This window comes from Anomalospiza imberbis, chromosome 3 (assembly GCF_031753505.1).
Source record: "Anomalospiza imberbis isolate Cuckoo-Finch-1a 21T00152 chromosome 3, ASM3175350v1, whole genome shotgun sequence".
In the NCBI taxonomy this organism is placed as follows: domain Eukaryota; kingdom Metazoa; phylum Chordata; class Aves; order Passeriformes; family Viduidae; genus Anomalospiza; species Anomalospiza imberbis.
Genome location: NC_089683.1, coordinates 18,302,344 through 18,327,435, shown reverse-complemented (window position 1 = coordinate 18,327,435; position 25,092 = coordinate 18,302,344). Strand labels below are relative to the sequence as shown.

Genomic DNA, 25,092 nt, shown 5'->3' with positions numbered 1-25,092 from the left:
CAGCCATGGGCAAGACTTCATCAAAGTGTCACAGGTGAGGCACTTAGGGTCTGGCTGAACCCATGATATTCCTGTCAACACATTTCTGCAGCGTGTCAATCTCCTTCTGACTGGCAGGGCCGCCCTCCAATGCACCAACCATTCCTGCCAGCATGGAGCATCTTCTGCTGCTTCCTCCCTTTCAGCAGTGAAGGACTCCTTAGCAGCTGCTGGTTAGACTTTGTCAGCCTTGCAGCAGCACCAGCTAGCCCCCTCAGCACCCTTGAATGCCATGGGCTCCTGAGAATCCAGGTGAAGTTGTCCCTCACTCAATTGTCAGATGCCATGAGTAGTTTGTCCTCCCCAGATCTTTGCTACCAGACATGCAGAACTGGGAGGTCAGAGAGCAGACCTTGCCAGCAGAGACAAAGGCAAAGAAAGGACTAAGTGCCTCAGTCCTTTGGCATGAGGTTGTCTTGACAACTTTTTCAGAACCCCTCTCATCATGCTGTCCTACATGTTTCTCTATCTTGGCATATTTTCATGTCACTTCAAAATGCTTTGGACCATCTGGGATGTGGAAGTACTCTTTTTCAGTCTGGGCAATCCATTATGTAGCATTTCATTTATTTATTTTCTACTGTAAAATTGCATTTGTTTGAAAAATAGTTCTCATAAGGGCAACAGGTATACTTAATTAATGCTAATAACAGTGGTAATATTCTAGTTTTTCATACCTGCAAAAGTCCAAAATTCTGATGAGACTTAAAGAAGTCTCTGTGTTTCCACTGAAGTGGAAACACACTACAAGAAAACATAAATTAAACAGAAAAGAGATTAACGAAAATAGAATATTAATGCATACTGTATCAGTATTTTTCCAGGTAGCACTTTCAACTAAACACAGGCAAAATTTCTTACTACTTCTGTAGCAACATATGTTTCTTCATTCCTTTTTGCATACTCTTGCTACCAACAAGCTCTTGCTTCAAGTAAGTTCTAATTAACTAGTTTTTTCATTAATGCTGTACATTTTGTAGATATTTGTCTTGATCAACTCCTTTCCACAAATGCTTCATCAAAGGAAATAACACAGATACCTTAAAAAAATGTGGATTATATGGCAGCACTTTTCATCACGGTACTATATCCAGTACACTTTGAATGTCACAATTTTGACTGCATAAGCAAACAGACTTCACAGATGTAATTTCTGGTCTATGGAAAGGACACAGAAGAATATCCAACTTTGACCTGGAAAAACCTTTCAGTCTCCTGACCTTTCAGTCTCTGGTTAACCTCCACAGACTGTGTGCAGTGTGCAGACCTGTAGCTAAGTTCATGCATAAATACTTTTCTGGACTCTCAAGCAGCATGAGACTGAGTATATTTTCTTCCAGCAGACTGAGGCTTTTCCTATTTCTAATATAGAAGATGGAACATTCAGACAAAAATAAAATATAACAATATGTTTGGCAAAAATCATTGTTCCTTCACTTTTCATTTACCCCTAAAACACCCATGGATAGCAGCCCTGCTTCTATGGAGTAGTCTGTTGAATTTCAGTCAGTGAGTTAGCATGTGTTCAACCCCTCATATTTCTTTTTAAGCCTGATAATTTTTGTCTTGGTCTAATATTTGGTTCCTTCTGTTGATGCAAGCTGCTAAATTCAATTTTATTTTTCTCCTCTTTGAGTAAGTGATGGTTTACATGAGGGAGAAACTGCAATCCTTCTGCCACATTTATAGAGTTTTCTACTTTTGGTCTTAATTTACATTATCAAAATCGCACTAATCTTTTTTCTTTTCTTTTTTTTTTCTTTCCCCTTTCTTTGTTTCATTTTTCTAGCAAGTTCATCTAAGAAAATGTGTTTAGTTTCTTTGAACTTCATAGGTGTATAATAACCATAAAATAACTTACAAAAGAAACTATCTTCTTATGGCATACTTAACCTGAACAGCTCAAGATCAGAAAGTGCTGCAGATGTTTTTATCATATCCTTTCCTCATGATATTTTCAGATTTTGGTAACTTGTAAATATTAAAACTTTCTGGTGCTTACTTGAAATAAATCTTGTTCTGGCTGTCCTGATGCTTCAGGGTGACATCAGAGATACTGATGTCTTTGGGTGCTGATTAAGGTTAAATTCCACTTACTTTCCTCATTGCTTTTAATTAATTGTATAGGTCAATTATGATGCATGGCATGTCAGCAGAATATAAAACTGTGTCGGCCTCATGGAGCGCTGGGTCGAGTACAATGGCTGTTTCAGATGAAAACAGTGTGTACTGCAGTGCACCTTTTGGGCTGTGAAGTTCACAGAATTAACTTTCCCCACTTGCACTGATGGCTGTACTGTGCTCTCCCCTGTTGGGAGTAAACTTAGTTATTTAAATGAGTCCTGATGCACATTGTTGAGGCCATAGCTTCCATGTTTTCAAATTCCACACAAATAGTTCAGTAACAGTACCATCCTGTGAATATTCCCAGAGTGCCTTACAGCAATCAAAATAAGAAGGGCAAAGTGGATTTACACTTGGAATGTAACATCAAAGGAACAGAACATTAAAATTATATTCTTCAATATATTTCAATTTTCTTAGATCCATAGCCATTTAAAATCTATATTATTTTAGTATTTTAATTTCAGCCTTTATACATTGTACTTAATTTTTATACAACTATAATGTTATGTGATAGAGTCTCACATACTGTTCTTGGGCTTGGAACTCAATGATCTCTACTTTTGCAGTGTTAGCACAGTGATTTTGGTTTTTGCCAGCTAACACTTTCCCAGGCAATTCTTGGGCCTATTTTGGGAGCTAACACAATGAGCAGCTTGCAAGATTATCCTTGCTTGAAGGGTAAGAAAATTTAGTATCATGGAGTGATACCCCATTCTTGACTACCTGGTTCCCACTGCCAGGGAATAGTCCCAGGCATTTAGTTTACTAATACAGGCACAGCCTCTTAAGTAGAAGAGAAGACTCATTAATTTAACTGGATTGGAGCCAGAGTGCTCAGTCATTTGTATAATCAAATTCTAAAAAGAGGTAATAATATCTTAATTTATATTTTATTATTACTGATTGCTCATTAATATGTAATCAATCAATCCTTTGCATTTCTGAGTCAATTTCTACATGAATTTATTGCTCGCTAAGGAGTGCTGCAGGCAGTATTCCATATAAAAGTCCTGACATTGACAGCTGTGAATTCACAAAGTGGGTATCTGGTTCAAAACTGCCTTTCAGTTCCACCTGAACTCAATAGGATTTTGAGAAAATCCTGCTAAACTGAGTGGGCAAAAAAGTGGCAGATGGGCTTCAATGTAAATAAATATATTGCCTAGGGAAATTAGGGATGCATGATTTAATCTATACTTAAATGATGCCAAAACCCCAAACTGTCACTTAAAACTCAAGGACTGCTCTGAAGTCATTATCAAGAGTCCCAAGGCCAAGAGAGCACTGCCCATCATCACAAAAGGATGACAAAAGGACAAAGGACAAAAAAGGAAGCTTCTTTTTGCAGTTGATTTTGTTGGGTACAAAAGCCTGATATGCACTGTCTCAAGAATGTTCTTCTGGCCTCTGTCTCTCAAGAAGGACTTGAGAGGTAAGAGATGGGCACCAAAAATGTGAAAAAGAGGAGCTGCCTCATAAGGAGAAACTGGACAGACTGAGACTCTTGCATCTGTACAGAGTAGTCTGAGGAGGCTTATAATCAAGATTACAGAATCACCAGATCCCATCATACCTGAACTAGGAGGCACTCTCTGAAGCTGCTGGGGACAGAGCCAGCAATTCCACCTGCAGATAGTGACTGTGGTCGTGGGATCTTCCTGGACTGCAACTTCTGCTGCCATCACAGGAAACAAAGTCTTGGGCTAGAGGGACCACTGGTTTGAAGAAGCTTGCTAATATGTTGTTAACATAATTCTAGCAAGATAATGTTTCATAAGGGCTGTTATTTGTCTTTGCTTGCCTCCGAATAGAAGCTCCTTCATTCAAGAATATACTGCACTATTTTCATTTTGGCTTTGAATGTACTTATAAATCCTTTAAACATTTCTGTTGCCTTTCTAGATTGGATTTTTTCTCACTAGCTCTAGTTTCCTTTGCAAATTTTCTAACTAATCTGGTTATGATACCTGTCTAATATGAGTGGGATGGATCACTACTGAGAGGTGCTTATTTTTCCACTGCCTGGTGTGGGACTTTAGATAAATATCTTGGACTAAAAACCCTAACTTTAGGATGGCTAATGCTGGGTGAAATTGATTTGCCCCAGCTATATAAAATGCCTCCTCTGATTATGCACTGCTCATTCATACAAGAATATCTGTTTAACCTTGTTGGTGACACAGACGGTGGGACCGAGTGCACCCTCAGCAAGTTTACTGAGACCACCAAGCCATGTGGCACAGTCAACATGCTGGAGGGAAGGAATGCCACCCAGAGGGGCCTGGACAGGCTTGAGATGGGCCCATGAAATTCAACAAGACCAAGTGCAAGGTCCTGCAGCAGGGCTGGGGCAATCCCAAGCACAAATACAGACTGGGCAGAAAATGGATTGAGAGGAGCTTGGAGGTGAAGAACTTGGGGGTATTGGTTTAAGAGAAGCTCAACATGAGCTGGCCATGTGCCCTTGCAGCCCAGAAATCCAATCACATCTTGGGCTATATCGGCAGCAGGTTGAGGGAAGTGATTCTCCCACTCTACTTTGCTCTCATGACAGCCCTGGCTCTGGGGCCCCCAACATAAAATGGACATTGACCTGTTGGAGCAAGTCCAGAGGATGGCCACAAAGGTGATCAGAGGTGGATGGGACACCTCTGCCTTGAAGACAGGCTGAAAGAGTTTGGCTTCTTCCACATGCAGAAGAGAAGGTTCCAGGGAGACCTTAGAACATTTTCCAGTAAAGGGGACCTACAAGAAAGCTGGAAAGGCTTTTTTTTTTTTTTTACTTTTTTTTTTTTACAAGGGCATGGAATAATAGGACAGGGAAGAATGGCTTTAACTAAATGAGGGCAGGTTTAGATTAGATATAAGGAGGAAATTATTTAGTGTGAGGATGGTGAGACACTGGAACAAGTTTCCCAGAGAAGCTATGGATTTTCCATCCTTCAGAGAGTGTTCAAGGGCATGTTGGATGGGGCCCTGAGTAACCCGGTCTAGTGGAAGGTGTCCCTGCCCATGGAAGAGGGTTGGTACTAGATGATCTTTAAGGTTGCTTCCAACTCAGCCCATTTCATTATTCTATTATGAGATGTAACTTCTTGTAGCCACTGTTCCCTCACCAGTTGCTGACCTTCGTTGGTGTGGATAATTCAGATTTTTCAGTGTAAAGCAGTTCTGTAGCCTGCTGACATATTTGGAATTTTCTGATTTCCAGTTGCCAATAGTTTTTTTTTTTTTTTTTAATGAAGTGTCCTGAATGTAGATTACTACTACAGCATTGTTATATCCTTTAAAAATATCATTCTCATTCAAGTCAGGCTAGCTATTTGCATTGGGAATGCTGACTGGTGCGAAACTATTGAGGTGCACTGGGGGAAAGACTTTTTAATCTTCATCTATATATTATGTTCTCTTCCTAAGTATCCTCTGCAGATTGCTGTAAAAGATGGCACTAGATTCAAGAGGCCTTTGGTGTGGTATGGTACACTTCTACTTTCCTTGTTAGGTAGGTGACTGTGATGTCCTCTATGTCAAATCATGAGTTTGATTTGATTTGTCTTAAAATCAAATCTTAAGTTTGGGAAGAAAACTACTGCTCTCTTCTTTTTAACGTGATTTGATTAAATTTGTCTGTGTCATGGCGAATTTGCATTTCTGCTAGATTTGTTTTTTTGATGCCTTTTTCTAGGTAGTTTTATACCTTCTTTTCTGTTCCAACTAATCCTAATGAGATTGCCCATACGCTGTGACCCCCATTTATAATATGGCACAGAGTGAAACCCCTAATTTTTTCACTTGTTTTGCAGCCCACCATTCATTTCTGGAATTTTATTTCTTCACTTGTTTGTGGGCCTGAAACAGCCACCAAGAAGATAATTTAGAATTTTCTTGTCTACTGTTCCTTCCCAAATCCTTTAAATCTTCTATAATTGGTTCCAATGTATGCCACCTTCATCTGAAAGATGACAGATGACTTTCTTCAGTTCTCTATTCACTCTTTGTGTTTGATTTCCTATTTTTGGTCTATGGAGACTTAATTTCTTTTATTGTCCCCATTTCTTTCCAGCTATCACTTCCTGATTTCATTAAGACTCCTCAGACTGCATTTTTGACAATCATAGGGCCACTAAAAAGGGCTTTATAAAAGGTATTAAAACTTTTGAACCCCTCAAGGCAGATGGATCTCTCTTGAAACTTTGTGATTTATTCTGCAGAAGAACCAGAATAAGCAAGCCCCTGGAGTGGAAGCAGGGGTTAGTCACTGTAAGAGAAACCCAAATGTGAACAATTCTTTTAATGAGGAAAGGAGATTTAATGTATGTCTTCATTGCTTGAGATAACACACTTTCCTTTTACTTCTGAGCAGAGCACATGGGTTTTACTGGCTGTGGTTAAGAAGCAGTTCATTTTCTGGGCAGTTTCTACAAGAAAGAAAGTGAAATAATTTTATATATTTAATTTTATTTATGCATTAGATCAATGAGTTTATTTAATTTCAGGTGTAGCAGTCTGAAAAGAGAAAGAATTCAAACTTCTGATAATCTTTAATGGTAATCCCAATTCATTAATATTCAAAGCAAGGGACATCATCTTCAGAGCAACTTGATAAACTCATTACAGGGTGGTACTCCCAGTTGGAATAGATAAAAAATATTTTTTGTTTTCTGGTGAAAGCCTGTGTCCAGTAGTGTTTGAATTTTATACTTGTTAGAAACAAAGGAAAATGATTGATTGTAGGACTTGCCAATAATTAATTAGACCAACAAACCACACACTTTTAGCTTCTCTCAGTTCAGAGGAAATTGTTTCTTTCTCGCTCATGCCATCAAGTGACAGGGTTTACTTGAGACGTCATGGAGTAATAGATATAACGTCTCTTAGCCCAGAAGTGATCAGTTTGTATTCTGAAACTTGTTATTGATTTCACATTTAAGTTAAAGGTAATTAAAAAATGGATAATAACATTATTCAGCTTTCAAAAATACATATGTCTGTCCAGATGCAGTAGCAACAGGGGGCAACAGATCTTCATTTGTCATAGATCCACAGCCAAGGTTGAGCTATGACAGTTTGCACAAGTCCAGTTGCTGGATCCCTCTGGTGGATTTTCCTTCTAGCTTGTCTCATTGTTTCCTTGCACCTGTGTAGTCAACCAGAGCATAGCAGATGTTGGTTTCAGCAAAGAAGCAATCTTTTCAACAGTCATTGAAAACAACTTCACAAATATTTTCTAAAGCAGGTTTGGGCTGGGATTTCTGCAGGATAGGAGCCTCAGAAGGCATTCATTCCTGTAGTTTCTCCATACCCCCTCTCCTTTAAAAGTGTGGTACAGAGGGAAACCTATCTCATTTGACAGTATTTATATTGTATAAATAAGTCATTAAGAAATGTCAGTTGTGCTTGGATCCTTTAGGTCTTCTCAGCTCCATGATAGTTTTGATCTGCTAATCTGTGTTTGAATGCAGCAATCCTCTGTATTTTCAACATAATCCTGTCATGATCAGCTGAAAGAAGTTTGCAAAAGCTTTTCCAGTGGTTTTCAGACAAGAGGTGTTGACAATTACACATTCATGCCTTGTTAATGTCAATTGTTTAGCAAAGATAAAATCACTGTCTAGGTTGCTATATGTAAGCTCTTCACAAGGATTGAGCTAGACCTCAGGAGTTCAGTGAATATTTGGGATATAGCATGGTTTTGTTCATTGTAAAAACTGACATTGCAAACATAGTAGACTCTGAATGAACCAGACTGCATTGCTACCTTGTGCCTTTCATCCTTCTGTTATGTTTAGGAGAAATGGGGGACAAAGGACAGAAAGGCAGCATAGGACGGCATGGAAAAATTGGTCCTATTGGTTCAAAAGGTATGTTTAATTCAATTATTTCTCCATTTGTGTTTCATGTGAAAAATGTGTGATCATTTCTATTTGAGAAAAGTTTAGGGGCTTGAAAAGAATGGCTAACAAGCCTCACAGTTTACCTTAGTAGGAATTTTATCACACTGTAGTCAGCCAGGTCACTGAGATCTTTCAAGTAGTTACCTTTTGCTGTTACAGCAGTATATTTTGTCTTAAAGCACTGTGAGTGTCCTGGTTTGAGGATAAATAAAGAACTTTGCACTGTCACACGAGTGTGGACAGTTAAAGAAGATGGGAAGATGTGTTGTACTTTGGCAGACTTTTAAGAGCTAGAACATGTGTTTTCTTATGTTGACTACTTCATAGGCTTCCTACGTGACTTTGGTTAAGTCATTTGGACCAGTGTTTACCTAATCATCTAGATCATTATTCAAAATTTAGGTATATCCAGCCCTTTTCCCTCTACAGCATCTGAATTTACTGGTTCTGTGAAGTTTATAAATGTCAAGAAGTGGATATTGATACATGTTATTTGGGTTCAAGTTTCATAGGTATGGCTGGCCTTTGTTATGGAATGACTAGGACAGAAAAATCTTTATTTTTGCTTGGGCATTTTTCTACTTTCCACATTTGAATTTTACTTGAGAAAAAAATAAATGCTAAATGAAGTATTGACAGAAAAGGCAGCATTAACATTATGTTATTTTTTATGTCTTCAGGTGAAAAAGGAGATAATGGTGACATAGGACCACCAGGTCCTAATGGTGACCCAGGTAATCCATAACACACCTTGTTTATGTGAAAGACTTTTCATCACTAAAAATACATCTGTTTACATACTGGGGGAAATAATGAATTATTGGTACTGTAATATTTCACTGTGATATTTTCAAAGGACTTAAAATCATTGAAGTTGCAGCAGTTGCTGGACTTGGAGTGTATATGCTAAAACAGTATCTCATACTTTCTCCAAGGAGTAATCTCTCCAGAAGCCTAGTGGGAACTAAGTCAGACTGACTGAATCATTCATCACCAGGGCAAAGGGATGTCTCTGCATAACTCTTTTTGTCTACCAGTCAACGCAAAAGGGCAGGCTGGATGCTCCTGCCCATCCATGGATTATAGTTCTAGGAGCAGGAGATTGTCAAGAACACAGATAACAGAATGAGTCAGGCTGGAATGGACCACATTGGGTCAGCTGGTCCAACCTCTGCTCAAGCAGGGTAATCCCAGAGCACATGACTCAGGATTGTGTCCAGACAGTTCTTGAATATCTCCAGTGAGGGAGACTCCACAACCCCTCTGGGCAACCTGTACCCATGCTCAGTTACCCACACACTAAAGAAGTTCTTCCTCATGTTCAGGAGGAGCTTCCTGTGCATCAATTTCTGCCTTTTGTCCTATTGCTTGGCACCACCAAGCAGAGCCTGGCTCGGTCTCGTCACCCTCTCTTCAGATTCTCATATGGAGGTACCTGGTTCTTCCAGAGGTATATAGATGTTCTAGAGAAACAGCCTAGTGTAAGAAGGGCAAGCCTTGCAAGAGTGGCAGGTTTGGATTGGACTGAATTCATCCCTTCCTGGCAGAGTGCATTGGAGGTGCACAGATTAGATTTCTCATGAGAAGACAATTTGTCACTCTAACTCTTGAGCCAGTGTGCTGTGCACCCGGCCAGCATGCATGGTCTGGCAGGGCAAGTACCCTGTGCTTAGACTGACTTGCACAACTGAGCAGGGTAATTTGGAGGTCCAATGCAGATTTTAATAATTGCATACAGAACTGCAAACTGTAATAAATGCAAATGGTAATTGATCCTCATTTTGAGATTTGTGGTCAGAGATGTACCAAGTATTCTTTTAGTATTCACAGTCAGATTATCTTTGTCAAACCTATACCAATGTGGGTTAATAGATGATTTTCTATTGTCTAATTTTATTGTCAGAAGTATTGTAAATTCTGTACCTTCAAACACACAGAACTGCATTTTGCAGGTAATTATGTGAAATGTGTGGTTGGAATTTTGGATCTGCTGTGATATGTTCCTTGGGAAGAACTTGTAAGCAATGTTTTTTGCTGTGAAAGAAATCTTTGAGAAAACTAAAGAAAATAATTTTACTGAAAATGGGAACTTTTGGAAAATGTTTTTAGTTAAAAATATTGTGGATGTTTTGCAGAGACTATCTATCTTTGCTTAGGTTAGTGCTAATCATTCAGGATGGAATATTTGTAGGATGTGAACTGAGCTGTTCTGCACAGGCCCAGACACCCCTGAGAATCATATAGTGGTGCAGGGTAGTAAAGTCTCTAATTTTCTGTCTGTAACTTGCAAGACAGCTTTCTCCAGGGCTGTCATGCTGGGCCTTTCCATAAAATTGTTGAGATAATTGTTGAAATTAGGTAGGTTTTTCATTTGTGTGTATCTATATAATTTCCAGGCATCCCTTGTGAGTGCAGTCAGCTAAGGAAGGCTATTGGTGAAATGGATATTCAAGTAGCCCAGCTGATGACAGAGCTAAAATTCATAAAAAATGGTAGGTTAATTTTATATAAGTGTTTTTCTTTCTTTTTGCCTCATTTTATCGGTGTAATCACTCGTAAAGAGTGTCACCCACCATTCCACATCTGATTTGTGAAGCTGTTTTGGGGTGTGCAGTGACTTGGTTTATAGAAATGCGAGTGCTCACTTTTCAGCACTGCCCTCCCCCGCAGCTGTCGCCGGCGTGCGTGAGACAGACAATAAGATCTATCTGCTGGTGAAGGAGGAGAAGAGGTACAAGGAAGCCCAGCTGTACTGCCACGGACGAGGAGGGACGCTGAGCATGCCCAAGGATGAGACTGCCAACAACCTGATTGCCTCGTACATCAACCAAGCTGGGCTCACCAGAGTCTTCATTGGGATTAACGACCTGGAGAAAGAGGGGAATTTTGTCTATTCTGACCGGTCGCCCATGCAGACCTTCAACAAATGGCGCAGCGGGGAGCCCAACAACGCTTACGACGAGGAGGACTGTGTGGAGATGGTGGCGTCTGGGGGCTGGAATGATGTTGCCTGTCACATTACCATGTATTTTGTGTGTGAATTTGACAAAGAAAATGTCTAAGCTGCTCTGCTCTTTATTGTAAGACAAATGTTAAAGACAATTGTACAAGTTGCTCCATGTTTATAGAGTACAAGTGAAATTTTGCAAGTATGTGGCGTCAGGGTTGTACAGCTGTAAATACAGTTTAGGTATTTCAAATATCAGAATTACCCTTCAGAAGGGAAGAGCAGTAATAAGGTGCTTTGTTGGCTTTTTTTTATGTAGGAAAATATATCTATTTAGATAAAAATGTGCTCTGGGGCTATATTTTGCCCTTACAACAGTTAACAAATGTGATTACATGACTGTAAGGGAAGGCAGAATTTGGCTTCTAGTTGTTAGAATGGTTAGAATTAGATTCCTGATATTCTTTTATCTTAATACAATTTGTAGTTATAAATGTTAATTACTTGTAGTGCTACAGGGATATTTTGGCAACAAGACATATTTTGTATACTCCAGTCAATAAGTACAAATATTACTGTAGGTTTTTTGAATGTTACAACTTTATTTTTTTTTAACTGGCCAAAGCAAACCAAAAGTCATGATTCCTACCAATTTTGTAGTGTTTCTTCATTGATCTATTCACAGATGTATGACCAAAGAGCATTTAAGTAAACTGAATTTTAGTGCTGAGGGAGGACAAAGTCTAGTGAAAGGTGTCCCTGCCCATGGCAGGGGGTTGAAACTAAATAATCTTTAAGGTCTCTTCCAACCCAAACTATTCTATGATTCCATGATTCTATGCTATGACAATTGTTATAATTTAGTGTTGATGGTTTCCATCCAGATGGTGTTTTGGGGTTGGCTAAATGTAAAAGTAACAATTCAGTTTTCTGCATTCCTTTGTTGAAAATCATTCAGTACATGTACATTACGTATTTCAGATACTAAATAATTCCCTAAAGTAAACATTTCACATTTTTTTTAGATAATCTTGGTGCATCTTGTTACAAAACAGGCAAAAATATCAGCCTTCCAAAATTTAAGGCAGACTTCATATATATGCAATTAAGCTCATGAAAATAAATTAGCAATCAGTTCCTTTTAGTAAGAAAACAGCTTAAATGTTTACACAGATTGTTAAAATAATCCCCTGAAAAGCAGAAAAGTTTCCAAAATTTTCCTGTGTATATAGCAGTAATAAATAACTTTGCACAAATAATTTATGTACCAAATTTACAATTGCATGTGATGGAAAATGTGATGTATATTTAAAAAAACATCCCAGCATAATTTCACAAAAGAAATTATGAGTTACTTTAAATCTTCCCAGGAGCCAGTTGCATGCCACCTCATCTCACTGTTAGGCATAGAAAAGTCAAAAAAATTTGCAAAATCTCTGTGTTTCTTTAGGAATAACTTGCACAGTGTTTAAAATGATTTTTAAGGATAAATGATCCTTGCATAACATTCTGGTCAAAATGTATTTCTGATCATTATGGCAGATTGGCATATAGGATATCCACAGTGGATATGGCATGTGGTCCCAGAGATTTCCTTACAACATGGAAACCAACTCCTATGAACTCTGCTGTGCTGTGGCACGTAAACAATCAATGACCGTACAATGCTGTTCATATCCACAGATGCTGACATTGTTTGATTTATATACCTAAGAGAACAAACTGTTTTGTTTGATATATTTACTCTGTAAATCTCACTCCTTTATATATATATGTTTGCTTTAATTTTGAAGATCACTAGCAGTACTATGGTATCCTATAGTATTTGATTATCAGCCCAGCTCCAGAGAAATCACTCAAAATGAATGGGTTCTTTGATTGCTTTATTTTCTTTTAATAAAGACAGGTATGATACCTGTGTGTTAGTCATTCTTCCAACTGCATATTGAAATCTATTAAATAATGTGAATGCCTTTCTACACTAATATTCAAAGACTCTATAGAATTTGCAGGGAGCTAACAATTCCAGCAGAGTAATTTGTTTAGAGTAGTGCCTTTTGAATATCATGATTGTTTCCTGCCTGCTATAGAAATCCTCAGAAACCATTTAAATCTCCAACATACTTTTATCAAATCATTGTTGCTATATTAAAACAGTCCAAACCTGAGATACAGATATTTGAAGCTCCCTCATTATGTGTACTGAAGTTTCTGTTTTTCACCTAGGTTTTGAAGGTTTCTGTTGTATTGTTCAATTTCCTCAGAAAGATGAAAAGAAGCCTTTTAGGGAGATAGGAAGCTTTTTGAGATGCCAAATGCTCCTATTTTAGCTGAAGTCACACCAGGTTTTAAAGATTTCCTCGATATGTGTATCATTTAAACAGTCTCAATTTCTATTAAAATTTAGGATAAAAAGTAAAAGCAATGGAAAAACATATATTTTTCCTGGTTTTCATGTTCTTCGGGATATTTTTTTGCAGTGCTTTATATGTGAGGTAGAAACTAAATTAGTTTCATTGTCAGATACCTGTACACTGGCTGCAGCCACCCTTATTTCAACATTTGGGCAGAGGGAGCAAGGCTAGTGTGTAAGGTCTGTTGCTGTCCTGCGAGGGGCAACAACAGCATATCTGATATTTACCCCTCTGAGGAACTGGGTGGGAAATGATGGAGGCATTGGAAATGAATGAGCCCTCCATAATTTCTTTCACCCTCTAGTTGCTGATGCCTGTTGGTAGACTTTTGCTGGAGGCAGAAATCAATGTTGCATGTAGTGCTCAACCTGCATGAAGCCTGCTGACATGCTTGGTAAGGTTTCCATTATTCTCCCTGGAATTTGGAACTATTGTTTTTTTTAAAAAATGAAATGAATGATAATTTTACTTGGAGTGTTTTCCATATGCATTAAAACCTGCAATTGTAATAGAATTACTCATTTTCTGTAGCTCTGCAGAAGCCTTTGGAACATGTCTGTCTGGCAAGCACAGGTGTTTCTCAGGCTATTCTTATATTCTCTATTTTTGATGGATAATTTTTCCTCATAAATATATCCCCATAGCCCTTATTTATTCTATTATTGAATAAAGGGCATTCTTTGGCATTTTAAAAAGACAACAATAGCAATTGTTTTTTTTAATGTAGTCACCCATTCATGTTTTGAATGACTTATTCACATAAAAGGTGGATTTCATTCAACTGTACTCTGCACCTTTAGCTGCTAGGGCTGTGTGTTGCAGTATTGATGTCAGGGCAGACGTGCACCACCCTTCTAGGAGGGGGCTTGGTGAAGATAAAGCGTTTAACTGGCTGACTCCAAGGGGAGCTCCGCTGCCTGTTAGAGCTCTGACTCACTCTGGACATCTAGAGAGAGCACTGGATCACGTCTGGTCCTGATCACCATCCAGATTTGCCACTCCACAACCTCACTGCTCGGTGGAAGGTGCTGCTCCCACTTGCCTTGTTATTCTGCTCAGCTCCTGGCTCACCATCCCTCGTGAACCAGCTGCTCCTCACTGTGCTCTGAGAGCTGACATGATTATCCCTGGAAAAATGGGTTGGCTGCAGGTTTGTTAGCAGCAGAACTTCTCCCTGACTGTGAGTTTTAAACATTCTTATATCACAGAGAAGAACTGTAAAAAAAATAATATTCATATGTGGGATAGAGCATCCTTATTCATGTAAGTAAAATGGAGTGCTTCATTTTTCATAAGCTCTGGAAATGCCAGTTCAAATATGCTTTTCAAAATTGCAGTTCATTGGACCTCTTTTTGTTACAGTTCTTGACGAAAAGTGAAAGATGATATTAAAATAATTTTAATTGTAAAATATGATGAAGTTTCACAACAGAGGAAGAATTTAAGTAGACATTTTTCAAGATGTCTACTTTTAGAATTTTTCTCTAAACCATTATTTTGACCCATAAAGGGATTTGATTTTTATAATATTGTTAATATATTTTACACCGTGTCAATAACAGTGATCTGTATAATGTTTTATATATTTTACTTTATTTTTTTGGTCTTGATTTCCAATGGGAACAAGTTATCTTTTTGAGACTTCTGACATGCTGAAAGACTGTGACATTGGAATTGTTTTTCCTCCTGGGCCTGCTATGACACTATAAATGCCTTGAGTACAAAACAATAGATAGTTCAGCCTACATTACATAGAAGATATTCTTACTGATTATGAAGATTATTCATTTAAGTACTATGCCATATAACTAGTAGTTTATGCACTATTCCAAATGTCCAAACCAATCATTAGATAGGATAAATACAAGCCTTTTGAAACCTTCAAATGTTACAAATATATTTTCATCCTGACTTAAATAAAAAATTTATCAAAGTAAAGCAGAAGTTCAGGGTTTCCCCTAGGTTTATATCCCTGTGGGACACTCAGTGACTTGTGATGGTCATGGCTGAATCAAATCTTCGAGAAGAGAATTAGCCAACAATGCAATGATGTGTGACTTTACCCTTTGCACTTTCTGAACTGCATCCCCTTAGGCTTTGTTGGACCAAGGGCTGATGTCTCTTCACTGGAGATTCTCATTTTCAATTTTTGTCTTGCCTGTGGTGCCAACAGGTTCATCTCTCTACATGTCTGCCACAGATTACGGATGAAGAGATGGGATTTTTTTCCACTGTGGGGACCTGGAAGTGCTTGTAAAACTGGCTGTGATGGGGAAGGTATTGTGCAAAACTGGAGCTGGCCACTCACTGCTCCACTGGAGTGCATATTCCTGACGAGAGAGAGTCAGTCCAGCTTACCAAGAAAAAAACTGATCATGTTATTCTGGGTAAAAAGAAACCAGAGCTTTAAGATTTACCTAGGGAAATAATTGTGCAGTGAAGGGTTTTGACTATTTACTTTACAGAGTAGCTGTGAGAAAGCTGTTTGGTTTTAATTTTACCGTTATAGGAGAGTACAAACTCTGTGAAATGGGAGAGAAAGGGTTTGTGGAGAGGACGCAGTTGTGTGCTCAATGTGTTTTTCCGGATGTGAGTCTCCTCCTAGCTCAGAGCTTTTCTATTGGATGAGGAGGGAATCCTCTCAAGAGGGAGAGCACAAAATGGAAAAGGTGGAAGAAGCAGCGAGTGGAGAACTGGCAGTGAGTGGGATGCCCATGAGGCAGAATGTAAATGTTACCTCCAGCCATTCTCCTGCTTCCTGCTAGGGAAATGTAATTATCTTGCCCTTTCTGTCAAAATGTCTCACTATAGCTCTGGATGTGTAACTCACAAAAATAGAGTGAGGTGACCAATTTAGCCTAATATCTGTACCTAAATAAAGCCCAGTTTGGGTCTATGGACAAATAATAGCATCCACCACACTTTGGGTATATTAATGGATGAAATCACAGGGGATATAATTAAGCACTGCTATTCAAAGGCTAGCTATGTAGTATTGATGAGCTTCTGGATATTCTTTACATATAAAAGTGTGAGTGCTGCCAGGAATTCAGCAACAGAAGGTCTGGTGTGCAGCTGAACAATACAGGTGTTACCATACTATCATCTAGTGGCAGTAAGAGTAAAAATGAAGGAGTGAGTGGTATTTGCTTCTGCTTGCATCAGTTACCATATGTAATCACTGATATTGTATTGAATAACTGACTTTCGAGCTCTGAAGTCTTTACTTTAGTCAGCTTTCTTTTTTTTTGTTTATTTTAATTTTTTTTCCTTTGTGAAAGATTATTTTGAATTATTACAAGGAGACGTGCACTGATTTTAAGTCCAATTCTCAGGTGGGAGTTTTGACTAAGAAGTGAGAAGAGTGCCCAAATGAGCTTAATTATCATGCCTTGGAGTGAAGAAAAAGAAAACAAGTCAAGCTGTGCTCTACAGGCCAGCATCTAAATTGCAGGTGCAGATCTTCACCTGGCATCAATCAGCTCCAGTGAAGCCAAATTGATTTATACCTGCTGAGGATTTGAGAGAGTATTGTCATCAATTCCAGATCTATGCTTATTTTGGAAAGAAAGAAAGAGAAGTATTTTTATCTTTATAATTTATTCTGAGCACTTCAAATGTTATTCAGAGTCTGAGCCACTGTAATGGGTACATCTCTCATGAAGATTTCTGAGCAATAATCAGTTTTGAGACAAATATTGAATGTAAAATAATTGAAGTAGGTCTACGATGCAAAACTTTATCCTTGCAAGTACACAAGGGGTATAATGTAGAACACAAAAGAAGCAGTAAAAGCATTCAACACAAAGAATAAGTCCTCTATCATTTTATATTCTTCTGTGAAAAATAAACCTTTGCTTTTTGCTGTGTTCAACGTTTATCCATAGGAGAAGACAGGGTGCCATCTAGTGAAGAAAATATTTCTTGCATACCTAAAGAACAACAAATCCAACTTTGTTCCTGCTTTATTCTTTAGTATGAAATGAATGATATGGTCATCCTGCAAGAGGGAAAGTGTTTCTGTGTTTGTAAAACACAGAAATAAAAGGAGGTAGAAAAATGCAAAGAAATGCAATTTCCTTATTACAAAATGCCCTGTACATATACTTGTTAGCTTGTTTTACTTAATCCAACTGCCTGCTTATTCCCCAGCATTACTACTCTTCTGGTCTACATAAATAAATCCAACATGTGACATATTAGGTAAAGTTTGCTACCTTTTCCAAATATCCCCAGCTGGGTTAGCAGAAAACTTACAGTTAGCCTTGATTCATGGAATTCCTTTTTGGTCCTGATTTTTGTCTACAGCTTCTGAAAATGGAAGATAAAGTGCTTTATCCCTTAAACTTGTGTTGCAAAAGTATAAATGCGTTACAGCTATATGTGTTAACCTCATGATTAACACTCAGTTGTTACATCTCTCTTAAAAAATATTCTTTGAGACTGCTGTTCTGGTTTACACAGTGCCCCCAGTTTCCTTCTTAAAGCTTATCTTCCTTTTGCATCTGGTCAGACCCAAAGTGAAGTTAATTACGTGTGTTGCTTATATACTGTAGTTTCTTGGGAATTGATTTGCCTGTGCAGTTGTTTTGAACCATAAGCAACATAAAAAGGATTCTTTGAAAATATGTTTTAACATATTTTTGCTTTATAATAAATAGAATATCTACAAATCTAACCCATGAGACAAATCTGCTTTATGATTTTAACTTAAACCGAAGTGGGCTGGATTCTAACAGATGAGAAGTCAGTGGCCATTAACCTTGAAGCTCAGGTAAAGCAGGGCCTGAGTTTGCTGACCCCAGGCTGTACTGTGGCATGTCCCCTATCAGCTGACCAGAGACACCTGGTCTGAGGCTTTTTGGCCAATTTTTCACAGGCCCACATCTCTGGTTTTAGTGCCACTTGTAGATCATTCTCAAGAAGGGCCTGCCTCAGGTGCTGACTGCTCCTTTGATCAGCTGTGTTAACCTGGTGTTTGAAAAACAGAACTAATGTGATTGTATGGTATATTTCCTTAAAATAACTTTTGAACCTTTTAGCCATTGTCAACCAGATGTGACATAAAGTCTCTGGGATTTGCAGTTTTAAAACACTTTATGTAAAAATGTGAATGGGTAGTAAAGAAAGATCTTCCTCTTCAGGAGATGGCTGCAGTGGGAACGCGCCTGCTGTTAAACATCAGAGAGCCATCCTAACCACAGGAAAAGACTTGATGAAAAATTGTCCTTTCTAGGCACTGAAGACATGAACTAATACTGATGGATACTATAGGAAACCAGCCTTTCTTCTGGATTGCCCACTGAACAACTCACCTGCTCTGTGATGTCCAGCTGATGTTATGCTGGCTGCAGGGAAAAGGGACCATTAGATCACTTCTCACTCTAGAAGAGAACATTTTCCATCCATGTCATTTTGAGTCAGCTTTGCTGTGATTTGAGTGTAAATTATATTTGATCATATTTATATTTAATCCCACACTGATTCTATGCCTTTCCCCTCCATTGTTGAAATCACTAACCAGGGATAAAGAAAGAATTTTCAAAACCACTCAACATTGTCCTGGCTCTCCTGGAAGCAAGAAAGGGAAAGACAAAACTGGGCAACAGAGTCTTGTGCATCCCACTTTTTCTGCTGGATGGGTTCTGCATGCTTTATTTTTGCATGTATGCGAAGTATAATGTTTTTTCTCCCAATGGCTGTATTTTGCTTCCATTACTCTTTACTTGTTCATGCAGAGATGGGATTTAGGAAGTAAAAAAGGCCTTTGCTATTTAAACAAGTAATGTATATGTGTGACTGGAGACTACATATAAGTGCATTCACAGAAATCCATTTTTAATAGTGAGCAGGCAGGGAAGAATCATTTGTCATAAGATTACAGAGGGGAATCTTTAAACCTGTTATGAAATTTTTAAAGGTCTTAAGGAGTATGATAATGATTATGCAGACTAGGTTTATTGCTAGGTATGTAGTTAAAATGAGAAGAAATCAAAAAACCTCACAATGGAAATCAGTATTAACTGAGGTATTGTGTGTGAAATTAGTCTTGAAAATAAGAAAATAGTATTACATGTTAAAAAGGATTAAAGGGAAACAAACATGGAGAATAATTAACTGGGCTGCTCCTTACTGTTAAGGGTTCTGGTAAGCCTGTTTTACCTCTAATTGCCCTGAAGGTTTCTTTTTTTTAAAAAAGGTCTTCAAACTAGGTACTGTTTTTTGGCTTATTCTTACAGGATAGGATCTCTAAGATACAGGATAAGATCTGCATGATCTCTATCCCTGCTTCATTACCAATCTTGTGATGGAGGATGCTCATCTGCTGTGACAGTGTGTAGGGTTGCTGTACTGGGAGCAGCACTGCAGTGGGCAGTCTGACTTGGTAGATTGCATAAGTGAGGTCAAAGTTTGCATCCCTTGGGGACAGGCCAGTGAATAAATTTGCTGAATGTCTTGGATGTACTAGGGTGCCTAGGGCACAAAGCACCTCTGCATGAGGCAACTGAACTGAGTCCATCATGATAATCAGTTCAGCCTTCTGGGTTTGCCAGAGACCTTGGCTGAGGTCTGGTGGTTGGCAGTTGTCTCCTCCAGTTTTAAACATCAGCACTGCCTACATATGCATCTGAGCTAGTCACATGTCTCTCTAGTCTGTGGGGAGAAATAAGTGCATTCAGGATATGATTCATCTGTCTTATTTTAGATGTCTAAATCGGGATAGGAATGTTCCTTGTTCTGACTCTTCATTTCTTTCATTTGCCCTGAGGTGAGGTCAAGGTGACAAGCTAAAATGCAGACTTTTCTGACTGACCAGAGGAATGCTACCCATCAAATCTCAGCAGCCTCCATCACAAAATCCCCATTATATGGAGCTGCCACTCAAATGTTTTGCTGACCAGTGGTGCTTGTCATGTAAGGTTATGAGGAGAGGTTGTAAAAGGTTTAGAAGGAGATGTGACATCCACTAGAAGAGCATGACCTGCGACAGGTGACTTTTTTGTCACACAGTGGATCCAGATGCCTCTTCTATCATGCAGCCCAGTGTGGTCCAGACTCATGAGTCACACTCAGAAAAAAAATCAATGCTCTGCCTGCAGAAAATAACTCTTCTTTCTTTCTTTCTCAAACTGGCAGTTATGATCACTGTGTGAGAGGCAAGCTGAATTTGTTCTTACTTCTCTTTCTCGCATGAGAGAGAGAGACAATAATGGTTGCCTGGCATTGTTTCTTTCTTCCCTGCAAACTGTGATATTTGCCTTTCCTTGTCTGTGCTGCAAAGCAATAAATAGCACCTCCAGGAGAGACAATGGACACCAGAAAGAAGAAACCACTGGCACAGACATGGGCAGAGACCATTTCAGTGACTTCCATGCACAGATGTTCTCACTTGACTCATTTCAGTTGCAAAAACTCAACACAGAAGCACGGTGTGTGTGCTCCATAGCCCAGATGGGAACTTGACATACCGAATGTTTTAAAAAGATTACTGATTTCCTGCTTATAAATGTAAAGTCAAACAATTGTTTCTGATCTGGGGAACAGTATTTGAATCTCCCACAACATAGAGTGTGTGTGGCATCTCTGCCCTGTTAAGTGTGTGTTGGGGTAAAATGCCATTGTGTGGAGGAGTTTGAGACATCCTGTGGTCCTGTCACAGCAGTCAGTGCTGATCGGCAGAGAGGGGGCCAGGCCTTCAAATCCAGCAGCGTCACTGGGGTGTATGTGCACCACTGTATTGTAACTACTGAGAGGACAAATGTCTGGTGATGCATAATGAAAATGCTTTACTGAGGTGCTGGTATTATATGGGTGATATATTTCTTTTTAATTTGACGGAATAAGCTTTGTATGCTGTGATGACATAGGAAAGGCTGAAAGATTCACTCTCCCAAGGTTAATTGCAATCAGATTTTTGAGACAATTAATTTTAACAGGGGAAGAGAATCACAGGTCAGAAGAGAGAAAGGGCAGGTTAAAAATATTTGGATGAATTAGAAATGTTCTAGTCAGCAGGGTCAGGTGAAATCTGGTTGAAGGTTGCCAAAGCAGTCGCTGAACTATTAGTAATTGTCTTCAGATGCTTGTGGAGGACCAAGAGGTCTCATAGCCCTAGAGAAGACTCCTCCTCCTCCTTTATTTAACAAAAAAAGAAATACAAGGTAACTCATCAGGCAAATGTACTAGATTATCAGAGCAAATACCTAAAAAAATAAGTGAAAGCACCAAGTGGATCATAAAGTAGTGGAAATAATAATGGTGGGTTTATCAAGAACAAATCACATCGGATCCTCCTTTATGTATTTGGCTTCGTTGCTGATCTGGTAGATGCAGGAAAACAGTAAGATGTTGTATTCTTGATGCTTGCATGTCAAATGGTGTATAACTCATTGCTATAAAGTGAGTGCACTGCTTAATAAAACCTGCTAAGAAAAATTATCAGTGCTTTGGGGTAAAAATGAGAGGAAATTTGAAGTTAGAGTTCTCTGAGTTTTATCCCGACCACAATTCTACTCAGTATTCATGTTGCTGTTTTCCATGACATAATGAAAGAGTAAGGAGGACTTCAAGAACTGTGGGAGACAGTATAGTGTTTAAAATTGATTTTTACTGTATGGAAAATTGCCAGGTATCAATGAATGAAATTCAATAACAGAAAGGGAAATGTATTGTACATAAGAAAAAGTGACAAGATGCCCCAGAATATGTGAAATATGAAAGAGACTTGGAGGTTTAGGGTTAATATCAGTGCTAAATTGTAAAAGATTAAAAGATTCTTTTGTTTATCAAGATATTTCAGTCTGGGATATGCTCATAACGGAAATGGAAGGGAGTTAATTTCTTTTTCATTGTATCATTGGGGTCTCAGCTGGCATAATGGACCCACTTCTGAGCAGTGGATACAGACAAAGTGTAGGGAATCCAAAGGTGAAACAATAAAATTGATGAACAGCTGCCAAGTATGACCTGTGAAATAAGCTCCATTTAATCTAGAGAAGACTTAAGTAAGGAAGTGTATGATGCAAGTGTGTGATGATGAAAAGACTCTTTATAATGATGACAACTGATTATTTCCAATATCTGCTCATGATGTGGCATGAAAAAGTAACTTAATTGTGAAGCCAACAGGATTTGATTAGGATACCAGAAAAAATCTAACAAAAGGGACACTTATTCTCTAAAACAGATTTTATAGTGAATCAGTGCTATCTATGCATTATTGGCAAGGGCAAATCAAGTAACAAGAGGCTGAGCTCCTGTGGCTGATGTTGTGCTGTGCTCCTGGCGTGGTGCAACACAGACCAAGGGTAGCCAGGAGAATGTGCCTCACATGAAATCTTGCTATAAGCATGTTAGGCTAACTTCTGCAATGCTGAGATATAAATAGCCATATGTCTTTACACCGCAAAAAGAATTACACCCACACATACAATATCACTCCAAAATAAGGAAATATAAACAGTTAATTTTTGGCATTTTGGAGTCAAGTATAAGTCCAGGGATTGTTTGCTTCTAAGAGGTATAACTTTGCTTTGGGATCTCCATAATATTTTCTAGACTTTGATCTCCCAACAGACGGCCTCTAGCAGATACTAGAGTGGCAACAGGCATAAAGAAATTATTATTTTAAAGTTTCTAAGTAATATTTTTGAGAGGCTAAATTGCTTTTCATAGAAATATAAGGGTAGTTCTATTGGAATTAGTTGTTCAACTTAAATATTTGTTTTCTAAAGTAATGTCAAAAAACCCTTGTAAATGTTTCAAATAGAGCTTCACAACATTTACTTTTGCTGAGGATGATTCCAACTACCTTTATCTGATAGCTTTTGGTACTTGTATGGGAAGAGCTCATGAAAAGTTGGTGCTTTCCGTACTGTGGATGCTTCCCACAAATCCATGGACCTCTACTGTAGCTCATCCCTCTATTCAGATGTTGCTTCCCTGTTTCAAGACTGTATGACCCTATCACTTTTTCTTCCTCTGCCACTGCCCTGCTCCTTTTCCCACACTACCATATGTCCTCCTGCTCAGGAGGTAAGTGATAGATGGCATCAGCTGTTGGACTCAGCAAAAAGAAGAGTCAGAGTTAATACTGAGTATGTTTTTCTTAGAAGGCTTCCGTGGGCTTCCCAATCTTCACATGGAATGCCCTGGGCTCATCACTTTAGTTTATGTTCTCCAAAATGCTGTTCTGGCAACTGATGATAAAAACATTGAAAGTAAATTACTAAGTCTCTGACTGAAAAAAATATCACAGCATTTCCCTAAATCTATTGATTGCATCTCTGATGCAAACAATGTCCTGCACCAGCACAAAAACCTTTCCTAGAATAAACCTGGGCCATCTTAAAATCTAAGCTATGCATGCCATGGATCAAGATCCCCTTTTGCCCTGTGGTTCTAAAACAGTCCTTTCTATCTGGTCAAGTGGGAATTTGGGAATCACCCTTACTAGCAAAAATTATGATTGTGATAAGAATGTATTTTTATAACATGGCTCTACAATAAAAACAAAATTATTTGTCAGCCTTACATACTTGAAGGAAATAAGATTTTTAAAAACTTAAATTCTGTAATTCTGTCTCCCCTAATACCTGCCTCTCATGTGTTTCAGTAGCATATATTGTAAAAGATAGATAGTAAAGCAGTATCTTGAGACGATGTGTGAGTGCTTTTTGAAACTAACAACTAATTCCAGTCATATCGGTTTTCTTGGCTGCTGAAAGGGCAGAGAACAAGCTGCAGACATGAAAAACTAGTGACCTTTTATAGTCTGGTCCTTACAAAGCAGAAAAACTCAGTATTTATCTGACTTCTTATGTGTAAAAGAAGATGCAGAAAAGAAGTAAACTTCTCTTTCTAGGTGAAGATCAAAAAGTATTTTATAGCCCATAAAAATTAAGGTTCTCAACATCTTTGTGAATTAGGTAGTGATCTAATTTTCCATGTGGGCAAAACTAAGGCACAAACAAATAATCAGATTCATCAGCCATGTCATTGCAATCTTGTGGTAAAAATCAGAATAAAGTCTGAAAATCTTCAGCATAGTCTTTTGCTTTAATTGCTGTTTCCTAAAATAAGTGGTTCTCAGCAATTTTAGTAGATGTATGGGTTGAAATTCTGCTAATATAACTCATTGAATTTTATATTGAATATTTTAAAGCTTGGAAATTAGGTTCTTGTCTTCTGAGGATGGGCATGAACAGCCTTCAGCAGAGCTCATAAAAAGAAAGTTAATTTTTGTTTGGCAAAACATTCTCATCCCTGTACTTTACCGTAAACTATAGGTCACTAGCATAATCCCCCACTTTTTATGTGCCTTTGAAGTAAATGGAATTATGTACTATAAGAGAGAGACTGTTAATGAAAAGATGAAAAAATATCCTGCTGAATTGATTTGTATATGAAATCCCATGCTTATACCCATGAAAGAAGAGAGACTTTATTCTTTAAAATTATTTGTAATTAAAAGATTGTTTTTATGGTGCATTACTGAATCATTAAAAATCAGAGGGGGAGAAATCAAACTAGCTGGTAGAGGAGTGGCAGGTGGCTGCTGTTATTGGCAGAAGTGTATCTCAGAACTGAACTCTGCAAATGTCATGTGAAATAACAAATTTATTAGAAGTAGGAATTGCACACACAGAAGCTGACGACCCTGAAAAATATG

The 25,092-nt window shown here is 38.3% G+C and overlaps 1 protein-coding gene across 5 annotated transcripts in view; it reads left to right on the top strand.

Moving 5' to 3' along the window:
* Positions 1–13,175, top strand: part of COLEC11 (collectin subfamily member 11) — a 40,363-nt gene extending 27,188 nt beyond the window's left edge. For 2 of the 5 annotated variants that reach the window (XM_068183521.1, XM_068183522.1), the window contains exons 4-7: positions 7,956–8,027; positions 8,741–8,794; positions 10,457–10,552; positions 10,713–13,175. In XM_068183521.1, coding sequence (XP_068039622.1) covers positions 7,956–8,027; positions 8,741–8,794; positions 10,457–10,552; positions 10,713–11,122 — 632 coding nt within the window. In that variant the 3' untranslated portion in view covers positions 11,123–13,175. The remainder of the gene's footprint in view (positions 1–7,955; positions 8,028–8,740; positions 8,795–10,456; positions 10,553–10,712) is intronic. The other 3 variants (XM_068183523.1, XM_068183524.1, XM_068183526.1) reach the window with 3 other exon arrangements.
* Positions 13,176–25,092: the final 11,917 nt, after the last annotated feature.